The 21,440-nt window shown below is 38.8% G+C and overlaps 1 protein-coding gene across 4 annotated transcripts in view; it reads right to left on the reverse strand.

Moving 5' to 3' along the window:
- Window positions 1–21,440, reverse strand: part of dennd5a (DENN/MADD domain containing 5A) — a 46,173-nt gene that overhangs the window by 9,290 nt on the left and 15,443 nt on the right. For 2 of the 4 annotated variants that reach the window (XM_077518389.1, XM_077518388.1), the window contains 12 exons: window positions 21,326–21,440; window positions 14,191–14,378; window positions 12,460–12,771; window positions 11,270–11,485; window positions 10,733–10,967; window positions 9,077–9,227; window positions 8,911–9,004; window positions 8,635–8,739; window positions 7,136–7,267; window positions 6,173–6,325; window positions 5,963–6,050; window positions 4,582–4,669 (listed from right to left, as the gene is read on the reverse strand). The exon at window positions 21,326–21,440 is cut by the window's right edge and continues 564 nt beyond it. In XM_077518389.1, coding sequence (XP_077374515.1) covers window positions 4,582–4,669; window positions 5,963–6,050; window positions 6,173–6,325; window positions 7,136–7,267; window positions 8,635–8,739; window positions 8,911–9,004; window positions 9,077–9,227; window positions 10,733–10,967; window positions 11,270–11,485; window positions 12,460–12,771; window positions 14,191–14,378; window positions 21,326–21,440 — 1,877 coding nt within the window. The remainder of the gene's footprint in view (window positions 1–4,581; window positions 4,670–5,962; window positions 6,051–6,172; window positions 6,326–7,135; window positions 7,268–8,634; window positions 8,740–8,910; window positions 9,005–9,076; window positions 9,228–10,732; window positions 10,968–11,269; window positions 11,486–12,459; window positions 12,772–14,190; window positions 14,379–21,325) is intronic. The other 2 variants (XM_077518391.1, XM_077518390.1) reach the window with 1 other exon arrangement.

Genomic DNA, 21,440 nt, shown 5'->3' on the forward strand with positions numbered 1-21,440 from the left:
GATTATTTTTGTATTGGGAGTCAGAGAATGTCTTGGCGTCAACATCGAGTTGGGGGTGCAGGGGGCGTGTCTTGCTAGAACCACAGCTCTGTGTATGTGTGTGTGACCCGACTTAACCCTCCGGGCGTGTGTGGTAATTAGGCTGGAAGTAATGTACTGATACAGACATACAAATCCAGACGCCTCATGGTGACAGTTCTGCAACCATAGAATGAGTATCATCACACTGGCACATACATACACACAACAAACAGATGATTAATCTGTCAAGTTTTAACTTCATTGTAGCAAATTTAACGATGACTTAAAACATGGACCTCATTTTTGACTCAGCTACTTACTAACTAGATTGACATGAAATATTAAAAGTTTTCATACTCTTGTTAACATAAAAGTGAAAAAAATGTTAAACTAATTGAAATATGGCTGCATCTTTTTTGGTGATTGATTTAAATTTTATAATAATTCATAAAATGAAGTTAAAATTAAAAAAAATGTACTGTATTGTAAAAAAACGAATGTGATATTGATTTGTGTTGATCCTTAGTCTGCCACTAGATGGCATCATTAAATTTGTAAGACGGTGACAGCTCAGTGCATTTTTCTTTTCATATTAAGAGCTATCTAATCTCTGAAATTCTGCACATATTTAAAATGATAAAATACAGCTTGACCCCAGTCTCCACAAATGTATGCATAATTATTAAATTTATTACTGCTAAATTTTGACGTGGACGTTTCACGGACGTGTCAAACGGTCGTGTGCTGCATTGCGACTGGAATTCCCCCAGTGCAGGCTTTCCAATTAACGGGCGGTCGTTAATCATGCGTTAAAAAAAAATAAAAAAAAATAGTGTCATTAAAGCTACTCTATGTAGGATTTCCCAAAAAAATATCTTAACAATAGCCTTTTTATTTGACCATTTATGACTGAAACATATTCTAATTAGTAGATCAACATCTTCGCTGTTCACAATGGGTACTCCTACAAGCCTCTGGCCAATATTATTTAGGAAGCGTCCGGTCCGAATCCTTCGAATTTCCCGCCCTCTGTCTGCGGGATGTGACGTTATTCGGGTCATCGTCAGTTGTTTCCTGTCGCGCGAAGACTAGTACAGATTTTCGCTGCCCCAGACACCCGCTGTTACTCCGCGGAAGGCTGCTAAAAAAAAAAGAAAAAAGAAATCAATGTCAAGTACCACAAAAAAAAAAAATAATCTAAACTTGATAGTGACCGGCGCCGAGAACGAGAGTGAACATTGGTTTAACATTTCAGCGGTGGAGAGCGTTGAGATCGGACTTGGATTAGAAAAGTGATTCACAGCTGGCTTTCTTTCTACTCCAAAAGGTAAGAAGCGAGTATCTTGACATTGAGAAGAAAATGTGTTGTTTTCAAATAGCAGTAACCTCAAGATCGATCACTTCTCGGTCGTAACTATTGGGGTGAAAGTGAGGTGGACGGCAACATTTAGCGTGAAAGGGGCGGCAAAGTTGAATGTAATAGAACAGAATGACTTTATGAAGAAGAGACGTTCCATTCCGCGGCGTTTCAATCGGGCTAAATGTCGCCTTATTTTCCTCCGTGAAAACAGCCTATTGTAGCTACATTATGCTAACGGAATGTGAACGGTACTACTGAATGGTGATAACATTCACGGCCATATCACACTAAGTAGTGAATGGGTCTATATGTTTTTCACAATCGTCAATTTCCATAAATGACAGCCCACCTTTCGGCTCATGCACAATGACGCTAGCCTGGGGGCGACATACACTAGAATCAGGTTGACGTCCGTCGAGCGGGGTGACTACAATGTAACTGCATATTAACTCTTTCAATCCCACGCATTTTCTGACAAGGTAACTCCAGAATCCCACCAGATTTCGCATATTTTCACCCATTTTCAATGCTTATTAGAATATTGTGTGCTATGACTAAATAGACATGGTGGGTGTCGTTTGAAAGATTGGGGTCTCCTCTTTCATTAGAAAAAAAAGATGGATGATTCTACCTTATTCTGTTCTTTAGTAAACATCATTTGAAAATGGCTTGATTTGACATAATTCAAGAATCTCGGGCAAAATAAGGAGAAATGAAGCTTTTTGTGAAATGATGCATTTTCTGCAAAACAGTGACTTTTACAGTAATATTTTTTGGTTTAGTGACATCTCAAATATCTCAACAATCCTTGCCTTCCATAAAACATGAAAAAAAAAATGAAAATGTGTTTTTGATAGCAAAATAAGGATTTATTTACATATCTGATAGCATGTGTAAACAGCAATATTTTCACATTTCACAAACTATTTACAAAATGTTGATCATTTACAGGAATGTTTGTGCATGTGTGTGGGCGTGCGTGTGTGCTCGTGTGTGCGTGCTCGTGCGTGTGCGTGCGTGCTCGTGCGCTATTTTCGTACTATACAGGGAAATAACAGCTCCATTTTCACATTTGATAAACTATTTACAAATTTGGGGTTATTTACAAAATATGCATGCATGAGTGGGTGCATGGGTTTTGTTTTGAAACCCAATAGTGTCTTTTGTGTGATCGCGTGTGAAGCTTTCTTCTGCGTTCAAGGGGGACACGGCAAGATGTTCACACGCTTGTGCCTCTGCCAGTGTTGTAGCTGCTTCTGTAAATTACAGAAAATACTGTGATCAAGATGTAATTTTTATTATTGTTGCAAGGTATTGTGATTTTTTTTTTACCTTTCGGTCGCACTGCATGTGACTGCGAAGGGGCCATTTGTGTACGCTGCCCCAACTGTAATCGAATGTTGTGCAACATGCGTTAGTTAGTACGAGGTTACAGACATTGCACATACAGTATACAGAAGCATGTCTGTGAATATTCTCATCCATCCAAGTCATTTCATCCCTGTCACATTCAATATACTGAACATTACAATTGTGATCACTCGATTTTAGGGGTGTTAAAAAAAATCGATTCGGCGATATATCGCGATACTACATCGCGCGATTCTCGAATCGATTCAATAATCGGCAGAATCGTTTTTTTTTTTGTTTTTTTTTAGGATTCACACCTTGAGCATGGAAGAATGTTATATGAACGGCACATTAAGCCTTAATATTTTTATTTTAATGCTGTTCAAATGTGAAACAGATTGCAAACTGTTTGTGTACAGTGGCTCACGGTTATAAGCCTCAAGTTTTAGATAAATATATTCATACAAATCTTACAGTGTACATGTACAAATTTACTGATAGTATTTTCTAAATTTGAATGGAAAAAAATCGCAACAATCGACTTATAAATTCGTATCGGGATTAATCGGTATCGAATCGTGACCATTCGTATCGGGATTAATCGGTATCGAATCGAATCGTGACCTGTGAATCGTGATACGAATCGAATCGTCAGGTACTAGGCAATTCACACCCCTACTCGATTTACAGAATGCTAAACGTTAGCTTACCTCCGGGGCTTCCAGGAGCTTTCGGGGATAAATCGCTGCTGCTGCTCCCTTTGCCACACTTGAATTGATCTGTTCAACTGGTGAAGGCGGCTCGAGTTCGCCAAATTCGTCACGGATTCCTCGTCAGATGACGTGGACTGGTCAGAGATACGACGATGCAAACTTTCACTCCGTGTCTCAGAGAACGCCGGAGGCGGTGGCTTCTGAAGTGGGCGCCCGTGACGTTTTTGTCGCTTTTCACACTCTCTTATGCAGAATCCGGCTCCTTGATCTTTCTATTCGTCATCTCTTGACCGATCGTGACAAACGCTCTGCTCAAAAGCGTGAGCTTTTGTTTTTAGCGGCCTCCGGTTAGCCGCCGTTAGCACTCGTCTTTTCTCCCCCAGCCAGCCCCCACCACTCCACAACACTCCGCCTCTACTAGGAAATCACATCCTTCTCGTGTAAAGAGACCATCACTGCCATCAAGAGGGCACAGTTCGTCACTACAGTGCTTCACGGGCTTAATATTCAGAGGGAAACTGCCCAAGAGTCTCATCCACCCATTCATAAAAAAAACACGTTTGACGAACTAGTTCGTCTTCGGGTGACGCCCACCGGGTGTCACATGACGAACTAGTTCGTCGGCGGATTGCAAAGAGTTAACATCGGAATGAGGTCCAATTAATTGACGTAATTTGCACATCGTTTTGGAGTACAGCACAGGACTGGACTTTGACCGACTAAAGCAATATGATCTGCACGTCCCGTGGACATCAATTGTTTAGTGGGGATCGAGAGTCTCATTCCGTGAAGTGGCCAGCTTTGTATAACATTATAAAACTTCTTACCTCTGAAAACATAGTTTAATTGGATATGAAGAGCCCAGTCTTCAGTATTGAGGTCGTGCACGTACGAGTGCGCGCAGCGTGTACGAGCGTGCAGTTTGTTTTCGGCCACAGGTGGCAGTAGAGATTTGAAATTTTAAATCTTACATAGAGCTGCTTTAAAGAAACTTTAAATTAACTCAAAATGAACGCAATAATTTTGACACCTCTAATAAAAACATAAAAGAATGTAAAAAAAAAACCCCAAAAAGTTTAATTACTGTATGTTGACTTGGATACAAACATGAACCCTTTTCTAAACTCTCTTCCTCACCTCATGTCCTGGATCAAGGACACTTTGAGGGGGGGCATGGCAGATCCACCACCATCCGATTTCCGTCTTTCAGTGTCATGAATATAACCTGAAACATAAACACACACCAGGTTATGCTTTCAGTTACCGTATTTTTCGGATTATACGTCGCTCCGGATTATAAATCGCACCAGACAAACAATGCATAATTAAGAAGGAAAAAACATATATAAGTCGCACTGGAGTATAAGTCGCATTTTTGGGGGAAATTTATTTGATAAAATAGAACACCAAAAACTTACATGTCATCTTGAAAGGCAATTTAAAATAAAAATAAAATAGAGAACAACAGGCTGAATAAGTGTACGGTATACTAACGTTACATGACTGACATGCCTGGTAATGTCAGTAACGACGTAACATATTAAGAGTTTGTAGCGAGCAATGACAGGAGTCGCAGACGGAGTGCTGAAGCACGTAGCCAAAGGCTGGCGTTTTATTGACATCAGCTTCTGAGGTCTTAACAGCAAGTTAGAAGCTAACAGGCTAACTCCCCTTTTACACATAACAAAACCTTCCCACCCGGAACTCCCTTCGTCCAAACGTTCCGTGGGTGAATTAAGTTCCCATCTCTACAAGTTATTCATATAACTATAGAATAAAGAACATGCTAACAAGTTTACCAAACTATCAGTTTCACTCCAAATCACTAAATCCAATGAAATCTTCATCCTCGGTGTTACTTTTAAACAACTCCCCCCAACTCGGGAGGTAGACAATGCGCCGCTTCCTCTTCGACCGGCAATGTTGAAATTATCAACACAGGCCTAGAGCACCCTCTTGCGGTTTAGTGTGGAAATAACATGTGAAATGAAATAATAATGTGTTAATAATTTCACACATGGCACGGTAGTCGAGTGGTTAGCACGTCCGCTTCCCAGTTCTGAGGTCTCCGGTTCGAGTCCAGGCTCGGACCTTCCTGGGTGGAGTTTGCATGTTCTCCCCGTGCCCGCGTGGGTCTTCTCCGGGTACTCCGGTCTCCTCCCACATTCCAAAGACATGCATGGCAGGTTAATTGGGCGCTCCGAATTGTCCCTAGGTGTGCGTGTGCGTGTGAGTGTGGATGGTTGTTCGTCTCTGTGTGCCCTGCGATTGGTTGGCAACCAGTCCAGGGTGTCCCCCGCCTACTGCCCAGAGCCAGCTGAGATAGGCGCCAGCAGCCCCCGCGACCCTTGTGAGGAATAAGCGGTCAAGAAAATGGATGGATGGATGGAATTTCACACATAAGTCGCACCAGAGTATAAGTCGCACCCCCGGCCAAACTATGAAAAAAACTGCGATTTATAATCTGAAAAATACGGTACTTGTTTTCATGCAAAGTCAATGTCAGGATGTTCTCTACCTGGAGGTCCCAACCCAGCTGGGGTTGCAATTTTCTTTTCTTTGCTTTCCTGATAGTGCAGAAGGTGGGACCATAGAGCTGATTTACCCTAAAAATTGAAAATGGGGTTAAAAAAAAAAAATGGAGGTGAATATTCTGAGGTAAACACCTGCAGGGGCTGAGTTGAGTGCTGCTCAGCCCGGTAAAAAACTACTATGTTGTTTTCCTGACCTGTTTAACTTGCAGCCCGTGGCTCCAGATCCTCTCCAACAAGTCACACAGACTGGCAATCAGAGTGTTTTCTTCCACACCAGTGATGCTGACCTCGACATGACCCAACTCCACCGCTTCTCGACCCATTTTCTCAACAAGCATACGTTTGGTCTGCAGGGGACAACCAATAGATTGAGGCCAAGCTTTTTTTTTTTTTTTTAATTTACTTGAAAATGTATTTATTGCTATATTATATTTGAACTAGTGCTGTCAAACGATTAAAATTTTTAATCTGATTAGTCACACTTTTTAATTTTGATTAATCACGATTAATCAGCTAAATTACTCACGTAATATAAAATACAAAATACCATAATATATTATATATATTTTGACATTAACACATTTTATTATCTGAATGTCATTTGCCAAACATTGATTAAATGCATGATTGTACGCAATTGCATGCATACGTGTATTGCTCAAAACATCACAGCATCATATCAATTGGGTGCAATTCAGCAATTGTATTGCAAAGAATGTGCTAAATACTGACGAAAACTTGGTAACAGCATCATATCAACTGGGCGCAATTCAGCAATTAATTAATTAAATGTAAATTACTTTTGTTTTATCTAAAGTCCCGTCTGGGTGTTTTTTAAAGTGAAATTTACCACCGAGCAAATCAATTGGAGTCACCCCGTTCATCGTGGAACAACAGGTGTAGGAAATGCCGTGCATTGACCTAATCACTGACCTGCGCAGCCTTCAATGTGACCATCCGCAGTTACGTTCAAGGCTCAAGTGCGGTCGAAAAAAATAGTGCGATTAATCTGCGTTAATACGTGATTAATACGACAATTTTCTGTGATTAATTAATCTATTAACGCTTTAACTTTGACAGCCCTAACTTGAATACAGGTAACTTTACTTCTACTTAAGTACAAATCAGATGAAAATGGAAAGCCAAAGAGTGCAAACCTTAATCCGGCACTCTTTTAGTAACCCCTCGACAAACTTCCAGTTGGTCTGAGCGATGACTGAAGGTGACAGGTTGGACAGTTTGGGCTGTCTGATGGTCGTGCCCAAGTTCCGCGCTTCTTGAATGTATTTCTGTTGAAACACAAACTTCTTTCAACAACTAAATATAAAACTGTGCCAAAGTAATACTAGAGTTGTCATTTAATTTATAAAAAGGAAACAGCAGATCTACATTTAAATTACATTTTTCTAGTAGGATACAAATTCATTGTTAAAGGGATACTTCACTCATTGACACATTTTAAGCAGTAAAAAGTTAATATTTTGTCCAAAATTAATGTGATAACAATAATTTGTACAAGTAATACAATTAATACCTGTTAAAAACACATTTTTTCGCTTGCTGTCGACTCAAGATGACATCACCTGTGCTGAGGAAGTACATATCGACCAATCATGGCTCACCTGTTTTCTGAGTTTGGTCATCAAACTGAGCCGTGGTGATGTCATCTTAAGGCGACAGCAAGTGGCAAAATGAGTTTTGAAAGGTATTAATTATTCATGAAAAACAATGAAGTTATCACATTAATTATAGACAAAATATGATCTTCTTACTGTTGAAAATGGCTCAATGAATCAAGTATCCCTTTTAAATTAATACCTCTCAAATAACGGTATTTGAAAGTGAGCATTATTATCCTTCAGGTTTTTAAAAATGGTCTCATATAGGAGTGTGCAGGTGTATCTAAAGAGGTGGCCGTTGCAAAATCTTTGTCACTATTCTGTTACTGAACAATCCACATCGATGAGACTGCAAATTGTATTGTAAGGATTTAACTGGTGCCAATTAACTCATTTGCTCCCAAAAATATATAAATATGTTCTAATTTAAATGTATTAAGTATCCCAAAGACGGATTTATAAGTTTTTTATGGTGTTTTTTTTTAAATTTTTTATGCTAAAGCATACAGAAGGCTTTGATGCAGCCTCTCAACTGCTGAGAATGGGTGGGAAAAAAATGGTAGTTGTTACAAAAACGGCCAGCAGGTGGCAGCAGAGTATAATAGATCAACCAGAGCTATGATGAAAACACGCTGTTTGCTCATAATTCTAAGCAGGTTTGTGAATAATGGTAAAACTTGGCTATATTCTAACGTGAATTGCTGCAAAACGGAAACAAATAGAAATGTACTTTTTTTTTTCCTGATGAAAGAAGAGACTCAAATCTTTCTTTTGGTAGGTTCCATACTTTTATAGCAATATAACACATTCTGTGAGCCTCGCAAAATCAGCCAAAAATCCAGTAAAACAAACGGGAGATGAAGGAGGTTGCTTCAGTGAAAATGGCTGGGAGTGAATGAGTTAATGACAATTAAAGTGGCTTTCTATTTCAACAAAATCTCAGGCAACGCTGGTCTGATGGTGGAGGAAATTAGAAAAATGACATTTGCAGCTCATGTAGTCTGAGCATGAGGGCCTCACCAAAGCCCAGCACATACCACATCCACAGTCACCGACTTTAGACAGGGCTTGAAGGACTGCAAGTGCCAGTAGTAGTCAAGAAACAGCAGGAGCTGCAGCTCCGGAAACAAACACTCTACATGCTGAGAGTGTGCGAGCGTGAGTGCAAACAAAGAGAAAGAGACACAGTGACAAAAAAAAATACGATGAAACGACAGAACGAAAATATGAAAAGCAAAGTAAAAGAAAGGATCATGCAGAAAGAACACAAAAAAGCTGAGGCCGTCGGTGCACGTGAATAGAGGATCGCTCACCTCTCTCTGGTCATTATCTAAATAAAGGTGCTCGGCGTGCTGCTTTTGACGGTCCCGCCTCCTCCACTGGGCAGGAGCGCTCCTCTTGGCCCATCTGGAACATAAAACATGCAATAAATGGCGAGAGCTATGAGGAGGGAAACGGTTCAAATTGCAAAATATTCACTTGTTGCTAGTGGGCCCAGAGGAGAGAACATCAGACTGCAGTCGTGGGAAAAAGCCTTGCTCGTAACGACCTTGGCCGATCTTCATGTCCAGGAGGTGCGGATGGAGGGCAGTGTGGTCGATCTTCATCACTCTCATCTCAATTGCCTTCTCTGTGAGGAAAAAGAATCACCATCATCATCATCACGTCCTCTGAATAAGGTTGCAAAATTCTGTCGATTTTTTTTTAACAATGGAAATGTTCCATGGGAATTTAGGGAAATTAACAGTAGTATCTGGAACTAAAATCAGGAATTTTTCAGAATTGGCTCTTAATAGAGAATTTATATATAGTTGGACAAAAAGATTTGAGCAGAATGCTTACTAAAATATTCTAATTTCATGCAAGTACAGTGGCGCCCCAATGTGTGATTTTTGAGTTGCTAGCCGTCACTGTTGGATACGCCGCCATTCAAATGAAATAAAATGAAGGCACTGTAATGCCCTCACGTGCGAAAGGAGAGCTATTTATTTTGTATATGTCAGCTTATGATGAAACGAAGGCTGGAAAGAAAGAATTATTTTAATATCCATCTCTTTAAATCAGGGGTGGCAAGATCCGGTCCTCAAGGGCCGCAGTCCTGCAGGTTTTGGATGGTTCCCTTCTTCAACACAGCTGATTCATGATCAGCTCATCAGCAAGCTCTGCAGAAGCCTGATAACGAGCCTGTTAATTGGAATCAGCTGCACTTCAAATAGGGAAATCTATAAAACCTGCAGGACTCCAGCCCTCGAGGACCGCAGTTTGCCACCCCTGCTTTAAATGCACCAACATAAATTGATTAGTAAGATGTTTGATCCATAATATGGTCAACAATGTTGATTGTTGTTTTCCAAAGTAAAAGAAAACAACACTGGTCAACAATAAATATATAATTGTTTGAGTGCCAATGATATTTTAATATATTCTTCCTGTGTAATTTTGAGCTACTGAGTGGGAAAATTACAAATTGATAATCAATGTGCGTCACATTTTACAAAATGTACTTTGTGACTTTGAGTTCACCTGTTTTTGCATTTGTTTACTGCTAATATTGCCTAATTTTTTAATTTTTGCTTCATTTTTACATGAAACATGCTTAACATATCGAAAGCTCTGCAATGATTGCCAACTTTCAGAATATCGCGTCAAAAATGAAAGAATACAATATAGACATGATTGAAAAGACAGATACAGCCTCATAAAATTTTGTAGCATCAATCAAATACCAATGTCATAAATTGCGTATTATTAGCATTTGCTTTATACAAAACCATGGATTATCTCAAAAACCAATGTCATTTTTAGATTCGGCAACATCATCAAAATACTCTAAAACCATTGAAACTTTCCTGCAAATGTGTGTTGACCAGTATAATCAATTTGCTTATGGAGGACTACACAAATCTGAGAATTTTTATTTTTATTTTTTATTTTATTTTTTTTTAGGATTGAGGCCGTTTGAAATTAAACAATATCTCAAAACAATTGTCAGAATAATGGTGAGCAATCAATTAATCAATGCACCCAGACAAAACAAAATATCTCCATTCAAGGAACATCAATTCCCAGTTAATTCCCACTGAAAGTTTCCAATTTGGACTATTTCTCAAATTCCCTAGCCCACATCTGACTCACCCGCCTCTTCAATGTTTGTACACTTCTGGTACATGGAGGTGCGCAGGGTGGGTGTGCGCACATTCAGCATGCGGACCTTATCGACGCGGTTGTCGAACACCCGCAGTGTGTGCTCCTTGTCCTCGTCGTCATGGCAGAGGATCTTGCTGTCGATGAAGGAGGCGAACATCTGTGTCTCCAAGAAGCGAGACAGAAAAGGTAGGTAGGGTTCCGGCTGGTCCGACAGGAAGGAGGCCTATATATGTACACAAACGCACAAATGTACACAAACATGAAAGGCTATTTATAGTATGAAATAAAATGGGATAACTGTACAGTAAACCCTGGCAAAAGCACAGCCACATATTCCCACGTTTACATAACTTTCTGTAGGAAAGCCATAGAGGCTTACTCGTTTTTCTTTATACTCCTTTGTTTCAAAATGACATCCAAAAGCCACACAGTGTGGCATTTTGACTCCTTTTTAGTGATGCTAGTATAGTTTGCAATTGTTTTGCTTTACTCGGTAGAGGGCTCTTGATGACGCCGACACGTCACCTTGTCAAAGTTCTGCATCTGGTCTCGATTGGTGAACCAGGACTCCTTGTCCTGGCTCGGCTGGATGACAAACACCTCGTAGTCAGCAAACATCTGGGTGAAGCGGTTGGCGAAGACCTCGCGCACATGGATGTTGAGCTGGTGCATCCTGAGCTCCTCTTCGTCGCAGTGAAATCGTGCGTCCTTATTGCCGCCAGCGTCCTCTCGAGCCTCAAGCTGATGTGGACACGCACATGTGTGGAAAGCAAATCAAATGCAGCATACTTGGTCATAACAAATGGTGGAAAAACAGCAGAGTTGAGTGTTAGTGCTTTGGTAAAGACAGTTATGGAAAGTTATGACTGTTTCTAATGAAAATAAATGAGCTGACTACGCTGCACAAGACATCATTTACTTCACAAATAAACCTTCCATTTATCTTGATATCAATGCTTTTTCTACTACAAAAAAACAGACTATTAAAATTGACAAAGACAATAAGCATTATGTATATTACTGTAGAAATCTAAATATGGTGCATATCTATCTGTATATCAGTATGGTGCATTCACCAAATGGTTAGCACGTCCTAAATTTGTATTTAGCATTTCAATACACACTTAAATCTTATTTCAAATAAATGCAACACAACAAGTAGCACATCTTTGGTGACCTGAAAACACCCCCACAAAGTTCGATTAAGTATGAAAATGGCTCCCTCTTGTGTTTACTTGAGGTTACTGCAGTGTATATTTCTCCCCCCTTCTTTTTTGTTAGCAACTCTAAACTTTTTAGGATTGTTAATAAATTCATGTTAAACAATCAAAACACCTTCACTGGTCGACCTGTGTTCTAAACTGGGTATAGTTATCACATGGAGGCCATTTTAGTATGATGGAAATTGTTATCTATCCATCCATCCATTTTCTTGACCACTAATTCCTCACAAGGGTCGCGGGGGGTGCTGGAGCCTATCTCAGCTGGCTTTGGGCAGTAGGTGGGGGACACCCTGGACTCGTTGCCAGCCAATCGCAGAAATTGTTACCTAAAAATATTAATTACAATCATAATGAAGGACTTGGAATTAATTTTTTGATTATTATAAAACACACTCAAATGTCACAATGTTTTTCCAAAATGTATTAAATTAAAACTCAAACAGCATATTAATTTGACTGATTTGCTTTAAAGAATAAAACATGTCATGTCACCTTCTCCAAACTGACGCCTGTCCTCTTGACCAGAGCCTGCAGCCTGGCGATGGTTACGTTCTCCCTCAGCAGGTAGGAGTTGAGAGGCGACGCCAGGTTACCGTTGCGTTTGTCGGAGACTGCGTCCGCCGATCGCAAGCCTCTGTGCTTGACCTGACTGTCAGTTGATTGGATGTTTCCTTCCGGCGACATCCCAAAGGACACGAGCACCTCGGAGATTTCTTGTATGAACTCCAGCTTGTTGGGAAACTGTGGCAACTCTTCCGGAAGTTCTATAAAGTGGTTGTCGATGTCCACAAAACATAAGTTGGCCTGGAGGGACACACAAAAATGAATGAGACATGTTATAATTATAGGAGCAGAAATACAGGTATACAACATCAACTGAATGCAAATGGAAATATACTGTAATGGTTTCATTCGCCCTTATGTGGCAAAAAAGAAGTAGAATAGGAGAAACAATGCTAGAGCAATAGCTGACCTCGAAATACTCTTGTGCACTGAGACTACTTAGCATGTTTTACATTGAAAACCCAAAAGGCTAAAAAAAATAAAATAAATAAATAAATAAAAAAACATCTGGAGGTACTTTTAAAGAGCTCAACATGCAGGAATGTGAATGATGTAACTATCATATCAGTGCTAGTAAAGCAAAGAGCTTACACTGTGATTTTGAAATATAACTCAGTGTAGGAAAATAAAGTATTAAAAAATATGTCGTCTTAAAAAAAAAAAAACTAAAAAAAACACACACACACATTTGGCTCTTTGAGTCTCCGCTATGGAAAGCCATTTGAGCATGTATTCTATATTCTTCAAATCCATCTTAAGGTCCAAAAACTAGTAGATACACTCTTTGTCCTCAGAACGTAATACAATTTTCACACAGTCATAGGACATGTGACCAATGAGGCAAAAGTTTGCACTAGTTGACAATGCCGTACTACTTGTACAACACATTAAATTATATAACACCACCAATTAACATCTAGCGCTTCACTCGTAGGTTCTAGTAGCGTGCAAATTTCAGTAAGTTTTGCCTCACTATGTAAATATACTAGTAGTAGTTTGCCAAAATTGTTCAACCAGTGTGCAGTAATGTCATACAGTAATAGAAAAATGATACTAGTGAGGCACAGTCAATTCTACTAGTGCATTCTACTAGTATATTGGCAACAAGGATATCGAATAAAAGTTCCAACAGCTTTCCATAGCTTCACAATATTTAATTAAAGGACTGCGACAAAGCTGAGTATGGAATCTTACAGACACATGACACCTCTGATATTTTGTCAGATTTTGTTTCTGATTTGATTTTAACAGCAGGGCTAAAGTAACGCTTTCAATCTACAGTAGAGACATGAAATTCAAAAACTGCATTGCAGTTCTTTTTCAACCAAAGACCTTATTATAAGACTCCTGGTGTAGTAATCCTGTCCTCCTTTTCAGTTCAAGCTAGAAACACTGTTTTTTTTTTTACATGCTTAGATGAAATGTGTGGGACAAAATGTTCCATCTCATCTATGACGGTAGTTAGTCACAGAAGCAAAGTGAAGGCTGCGCACAGACAGCTGGTACGAGTGGACACAATCAGGGTGGACGCTGATGCGGTCATGTTACATGTCACGTCTCACTCGCGACTATGAGATATGCAAAGATGCTTTACAGGCTGGCTTATGTGTGGTTCAATCCAAACGAGTGACATAATTGGCGGGGTGCGAGACTGCGTACCTCCTGTGGCAACTCCAGCTTGGTGCGGTCATCCTGTCCATTGGAGTGCAGGCCCATGAGATACGGAACGGGGGCGTCAAGGAAGTGGAGGAGAGAGGCCGGCAGAATGGGAACATACACGTGCTGCCACTGGTAGGGGAACATTAAGGCTGTGATGCTCTCTGCTACTGTCATCAGCCTCTGGTAATCTGTTTGATGCGGAGAAAACACACCAGTGTGAGAAACTTTTTCATTTGTCACTTGTGTGACTAGAATGACACCCAAGTGAGAGCAGTTCTCATCAAGGATGAATAAAGGATTTTTTTAATAGACAAAGTGTCTTCCCATTGATCCAATCACATATGCATTTAATAAAACCAATTTATAACATGTACTTAAACTATTTGAAGACTGGAAAATAGCATTTGTTGCCTGCCCTGCATCATAAAATTAGAGTTTACTATGAAATATCATAATTTAAATAATTCACAATTGGGATTTTTATGAAATATAATTTAAATCATTCACAATTGGGATTTTTTTTAAATATCACTGTGCCTTATCCCAACTTTTCTTCAAGCTAAAAAAAATAAAATAAAAAAAAAGCTGAATAAACTCAAATCCTCCTGACTACCAGCTATTCAAATTTGTCCACTGTAGACCTTTTTAAACCTGAATATCTCCCACCCAGTGCATATGATTAACTATTATTATTTTTATTTGTGATTAACTCCTTTTGTGCTCTATAGAGAACATTCAGAGCTTTCCAATGATACCAAATGTGTAGGGGTGGGGCTTTGCTACCTTTGGTTGCATCATAAAAGAAAATGGCTTCCCTCAGTGCAAGCACTTTTTAGGGAAAAGGAAAAGTAAGTGTATAAGACCTTTTATTACAAATTTAGGCTTTAAATGTTGTTAGCATGTTTTCTATAAGACTCTTGAGAACACATTAAAGTATTGTTTGAATTATTTTAACCGTATTTGAGCATAGCATTTAAGCTTTAAAAAATATCATGTGTAGTGGACACATTATAGCTTAAAAATAAAAACCTTTTTTTTCAAATTTTTTTTTGCAGTATTCCAGTTACTTTACAAAGATTTGGGAATATCAAAATAAACATGATTGGACAATATTTTTTTTTTTCCTGGTAGTCAGGAGGATATAAGAACAGTGAATAGCAGTATTGCTTTGATGAGATTGTGGTACCAAAGAACTATAAACGTGATCTGTGAATCTTCAATTATACAAAAGTAGTCCTTTGCTCCCATCTTGTGGCATCTAAAGGCAATTACAGTACACTACAAAATACTACTAACGTTGTTCTCGCAAGATGAATTCTCGCTGTATTTGTGAGTTCACAAACTCCGGAGAATACATCATGTACCGCTCCCGCAGATAACTGCCGTTCTGAACCGCTGGTGGTTCAGACCAATCACAGAGTGACATTGTGTTTGGGGGCGGGATATGCAACTGTGACGAAACCAGGAAGCCAGCGCCGACGCAGGGCCTAACAAACAAACCCAACACGGACGAATGGACGCTACAATTAATTCTGTTCTCGCAGAATTACTCACCGTTTCCTTGTTGAATGTTGAACAGCGAGAGGCGCTTCGTGCATTTCTAGCTGGTAAGATGTTCGTGCTTTTCCCCCCTTCGACAAGAACGAACATGAAATTTTCACCCATGGCCGTGATTGGTTAAAACAACCATGTAGAATGTCGCATCGTCCAATCAGCTCGAATTATTGTACAGAATGTCCCGCCTTTTCCCGACGAAATTACTGTGGAGAGGTACCAGATGGATATTACATATCCATATTGCCAGGTTAAAATACTACAATAGTGACAAAAACGTTCAAGAACATCTTGGACGAAGCAAAAAAAAAAAAAAAGTCAGAAGTGTTCAATTCATGGTAAAGAAAAAGGTCACAAGCTGATTTTTTTTTTCAAGTACATCAAGTACACCTCCAGGCTAGCGTCCTTGGGAGTTCCCAGTCTCTGAAGTGTGACAGCCAAATCCAGCTGACCCTCTAAGCTCATGACAAATTCCCTTTTCGTGACTTCACACATCAGCACTGCTTTATATTCACGGTTTCACTCCAGTCGAGTGGGCCACATACAAATATGTGTCTGCTTCTCCTCATTCACATTCCTGCTCTGTCCTGTTGACAGTTACTACATAGCCCCTTTCCTCTTATGGTGACAGACTAAATAAGCTTCCTTCATTTGGTCATGATCTGGTGGTGTACAAGACAAGAATGCTACTTCTATCTAAACCAGATTCCACTCTCAGGTGGGAGACTAGAATACTAACCTGACCCCCTTTCTCTATTGGCAAGGCCACACTGCACCTTTGCTGCTAATTGTACTAAATATTACTTTTTAAAGGCTATTTATAAGGTGCATAATCACTGGGCACCCCATTCTGACTGAACTCTTAGACATCCTATCAAGGGAAAAATCTTAGAATCACCTCTAAGTATGACACAGCACAGCTCTAAAACAGCAGTTCCTCAGCAGAGAATGTTTCGTTGTCCTCAGTGTGCATTTGCTTCCCCTCTACAGTTTTTTGATGCGTCAACCTGGAAATTTTATGCGTGGGTATCCTCTCAGGGATGACTTGATTAAATTTTGGGGACAACCCACACACAGTTACATCATAAAACATTTGTGTAAAACCGAGAAGACCTTTATCAAAGAAAAATCCCATTGAATCTTATCTGATTTCAATGTGTCAGAAGCTGTGATGTCAAATAGGGTTTCGCTAGGCGCTTATATCTATGTCAAATGTGAATACAGGTGGGTGTAATTAAATGTGCTGAGTAGGTGTCAATATTTACGTCTCTGCAGAGGTTTGCGCCCTTTGGGTGCTCTTATTATCTATCCATCCATTTCCTGAACCACTTTCTCGTCTTTGATACAATTCATTATGTTGCGCAATGATACCAACTGAAGTTTGTTTTCAAACTATTTGGTATCAACTAGAGATAGACCGATGTGTTTTTTCAGTGCCGATTCCGATACAGATTAGTAGTAGTCAAGGAGGCTGATGATCGATATTTGGAGCCGATATTCATTTTCACTAAAAGGGAAAATATTGGGGTCAAAACTAAAAACCTCTGCTGGAGTTTTTTCCCCCCAATCTTAGTCAACATATTTTTTGTTTAAAAATTGTAACAAAAAGTTCAGCAACCTCCCAGGGTCAGTAGCATGTATTAAAAAGTGAAATTAACACTTAAACAAGTAAATAGCTGCCCATTATTTGCTAGAGTAAATAAAGTTTTCCAAAATTTCCAAATATCTGAAACGTTAAATTATTACTTACATTAAGTTCAAACAAGAACAGAAGGTGCAGAGAGTTCCCAGGTTCAACAACATCTCTTATAAAATTAACAGAAAATTTAAATAAATAGTTCACTGAAGTTAACAGTTTAAAATTTATTTAATATTGGCCTTAAGATTCCACAAAAAGGCAGATGCCGATATGTGCTAAAATGCTGAATATCGGTGCCTATAATCGGTCCATCCCTAGTATCAACTGTATATTGTACACCATTTTCCTATCACTATCTCATTTCAAGTATTATGCAATTTTTGTTGGCGCATACTGCAATTCCCTTGCCTGTGGCTCGCCAATTGAAATTGGAGGAGCGTTGCAAAATTTCTGACTGAAAAGAAAATGTTCTCTCCCTGACTGCAGTTCAGCAGCAGTTTGAGAAGCTTTACGGCCGTCACACTGCTTAAACGCTTAGCACAATTTAAAGTAAACGGGACAGAAAAAAGTTTTGCCAGGTGGCAATTTAAAAAACAAAACAAAACTGTAAAATCCCAAATTATCAAATGCTGATGGCCTCACATCTGTCTGAATGAAACCTGAAACGAAAAAGGAAGTCTACAGTACTTTTGGGACACCCTGTATTGATCCCTCCCAGTGTTTTCCTTGCTAGATTCTACTCTCTTTTTCACTAAAACAAAAAAGCAGAAATAGGCAATAATGGGACTTTAACTGCAGCATGGCACAATGCTTGCCACATGATACCTGACAGATTGGGTAAACAGATCATGGGAAAGATGATTGACAATTGATGACAATTGTTAACCAGTGTCATGTAAAAGCCTCATTGTCATCTCCTTCCATCAATTTCATCAGCGCATATGTATGTTTATGTGCAGCACTTCCACCAACCAATCTTTTACTTCATCCCCGTGGTGTACTGCCAGTCGACACCCTTCACACGTTCTGCGGCTCTCTCGTGGGAGAGAGGGCATGATGTCACCTCCAACCAATGATAATCATCCTGCATCCTGGCTATCCTCCCCGCCTAGAGGTTGCCTAGCAACACCACGGCTTTCCCTTTAAAAGCTTTTCACCCAGCAGCTCATGGTGCTTTCTAAACCATTTGCCCTGCTCTTACTATTGTAATGGATCCAAACAACACTCCACATCTAGTACACACGCTCTAAAGGCCTTCTTTGCTCAGCAAATAATTGATTTACTCTTGCATGCAAAACAACAAGGTTTAAAATTTTACCTATAAGATTTTTCAGTATGTACATGCATCATCATCAAATAGTGCATAAAAACCTCAGACTGAAATGGGCACGGGTCTCAGTATTATACAAGCTTGTACTAAAACTGCATTACTTTAATGGACCCTTAGTAGGTTATGTAACCAGAAGTAACAATAGAGCCAACATGTATATCAAAGACGTGCCAGCGCCTCCGGTCTATTTTCTTAAACAGTAAAGTCACATCACTTCATTTATTTAAAAAACAACAAAAACAATTGTTAATAGCGCTCACACAGTGTCAATCAAAAATATCCAGGTGTAAACACAGAATGTTTTCTACTTTACAATATGGGTACTACTTATTAAGCGTCAGAAAATGGTAACACCTAAAATAAGCTTCACAATGCATTATGAAGTTTAAGAAACATCATAAAAATGTGTAAAAAAAATAAAAAATTGAGCTAAATGACAAGGTTTTTTCCTGTTAATTACTGAATGACTCGTATCCAGAATTTAGGAAGCAGTATTAAGGATCCCATTATTTGTAAGTCAGTAAGTAAATATGTAGGATTATCACAGAGTGCTTTTAATGGTTAAAAAACTTAAAATATAAAATTACAAACACCACTTAATAGTCTTTTTTTTCTTAAACAATTTCAAGTGGTACATAAAAAAAAAAAAATCTCCCTTCACAACTGCTACATTTAGAGTACTCTGTCAGTGAGGTATCCATTTAACAATGTTCATTATTGTGGCTCGAATTATTAGGGATGTAACGATAAGGGCAATATCATAATATCATGATATTGAAACTGCCACAATATCGTCGTCGTCATGTTCACAATTTTAAAAGGAACACTGTTAAAAAAGTCAAGTTGATTTGCATTTGTGCAGTTCTAGCACCCTCTAGTGGCTAGTTTATTCGTGCAATTAAATTTTCATTAGGGATGTTTTGGCCTTCTATGTTTAAAATCTATGCTAATTGTCAGATGATAATAATTTGCTTGTGAGGTGATCAATGTCTGCTTGCATTAGCAAGTAAGTGCCTCAATATTATTAGAGATTGTAGGTGGTTTATATGCATTGCTGTTATGTACAAAAGCACAATATTGTGCTTTTTTTTTTAGTATGAGCTCTTTTTTTTTTTTTTTTTTTTTTACAATATTGCAATCTTTTTTAAATATCGCCCCCCCCAACAATATCGTGATAATTATCGTATCATGACGTTCATATCGTGATCTTGTATCGTAATGTATGGATATCGTTACATCCCTACTAGTTATTCTATTCTATGCTATTTTAATACAGTAGTGCCTTGAGATATAAGTGACCAGACTTCCAAGTTTTTCAAGGGACGAGCTGTCGCTAAGCTGATTTATTTATTTATTTATTTATTTTGTTGACTTGCGAGCAATGAATTTAAGAGTGAAAGCAGTAGTTTGGCAGTGTACCCTTCTTCAAAAAAGAGGCTTCAAGTTGCTTAATCCCGCTGCCATTTGAAGGTTCCTTCAAAACTAAACAAATATACTTACAGATTGTGTATTTAAAACAACCAGAACTTTGCCTTCTGTTAGCTTAATGCTAACAAACAATTCAAAACGGCATATCAGGGCTAAAAACTAGCATTGAGAGTTTGTGGTATTATACTGCTCCTGAATGGAAAAGTCAGAAATACCAAGTTGTATAAGTAAGTAATAATGAAGTTGTGATTACTTAATCACAATGGACAAACTGTTTCATTATTTACATACTATTTATAAAGCACAATATTATTGAGTGCCATTTTCCTTAAAAAAAAAAAAAAAAAAAAAAAAAAAAAAAAAAAAAAAAGGCACAAACATTTGTGTTGTTGAGACTGGAACAGATGAATGGCACTTCTATTAATTTCAATGGGGAAAGATGAGTTGAGTCACCAGCGTCGTGACTAGGGATGTAACGATAAGGGCAATATCATGATATTGTGATATTAAAACTGCCACAATTTCGTCGTCGTCATGTTCCCAATATTTAAAAGGAACACATCGGTTAAAAAAAGTCACATTGGTTTCCATTTGTGCAGTTCTAGCACCCTCTAGTGGCTAGTTTATTAGTGCAATTTAATTTCCATTAGACATGTTTTGACCTTCTATGTTTCAAATCTATGCTAATTCTCAGATGAAGGGGAACCTAATATGCTTGTGAAGAGATCAACGTGTGCTTGCATTAGCAAGTGCCTCAATATTGTTATTAGAGATGGGTGGTTTATATGAATTGCTGTTACGTACAAAAGCACAATATTGTGCTTTTTTTTTTTAGTATGATTTCTTTTTTTCTTTTTTTTTTACAATATTGTGATGTTTTTTAAATCCCCCCACCCACAATATCTTGATAATTATCATATCGTGACCTTCATATTGTGATATCGCATCGTGATGTTTGGATATTGTTACATCCCTAGTCGTGACAGAACAAATTAAACTCGACTCTCAAGGCACAACTGTTTTATTATGTAGTGAATCTGCGGTGTAGCTCTTATTTGTGATCCCATTTAATTATACAAAAGTGCCTGGGGTGGCTGTTGAGTGCAAAAGACAGTCGTTTTGGTGCTGATGTAAACATAAAATAAACACTGGAAGAAAGGCTGAGGGGGTGCACGCTTACTTACGCTGTGAGTAGAGCAGTATCTGCATCTCGAGCAGGGCACAGGTGAACAACTGAAGAACGTTCTCCACCCCCAACAGGTTAAACATTTCACCAATGGCAAAGTCAAAGAGCGGAAG

The sequence above is a fragment of the Festucalex cinctus genome, chromosome 4, assembly GCF_051991245.1.
Source record: "Festucalex cinctus isolate MCC-2025b chromosome 4, RoL_Fcin_1.0, whole genome shotgun sequence".
In the NCBI taxonomy this organism is placed as follows: Eukaryota; Metazoa; Chordata; class Actinopteri; order Syngnathiformes; family Syngnathidae; genus Festucalex; species Festucalex cinctus.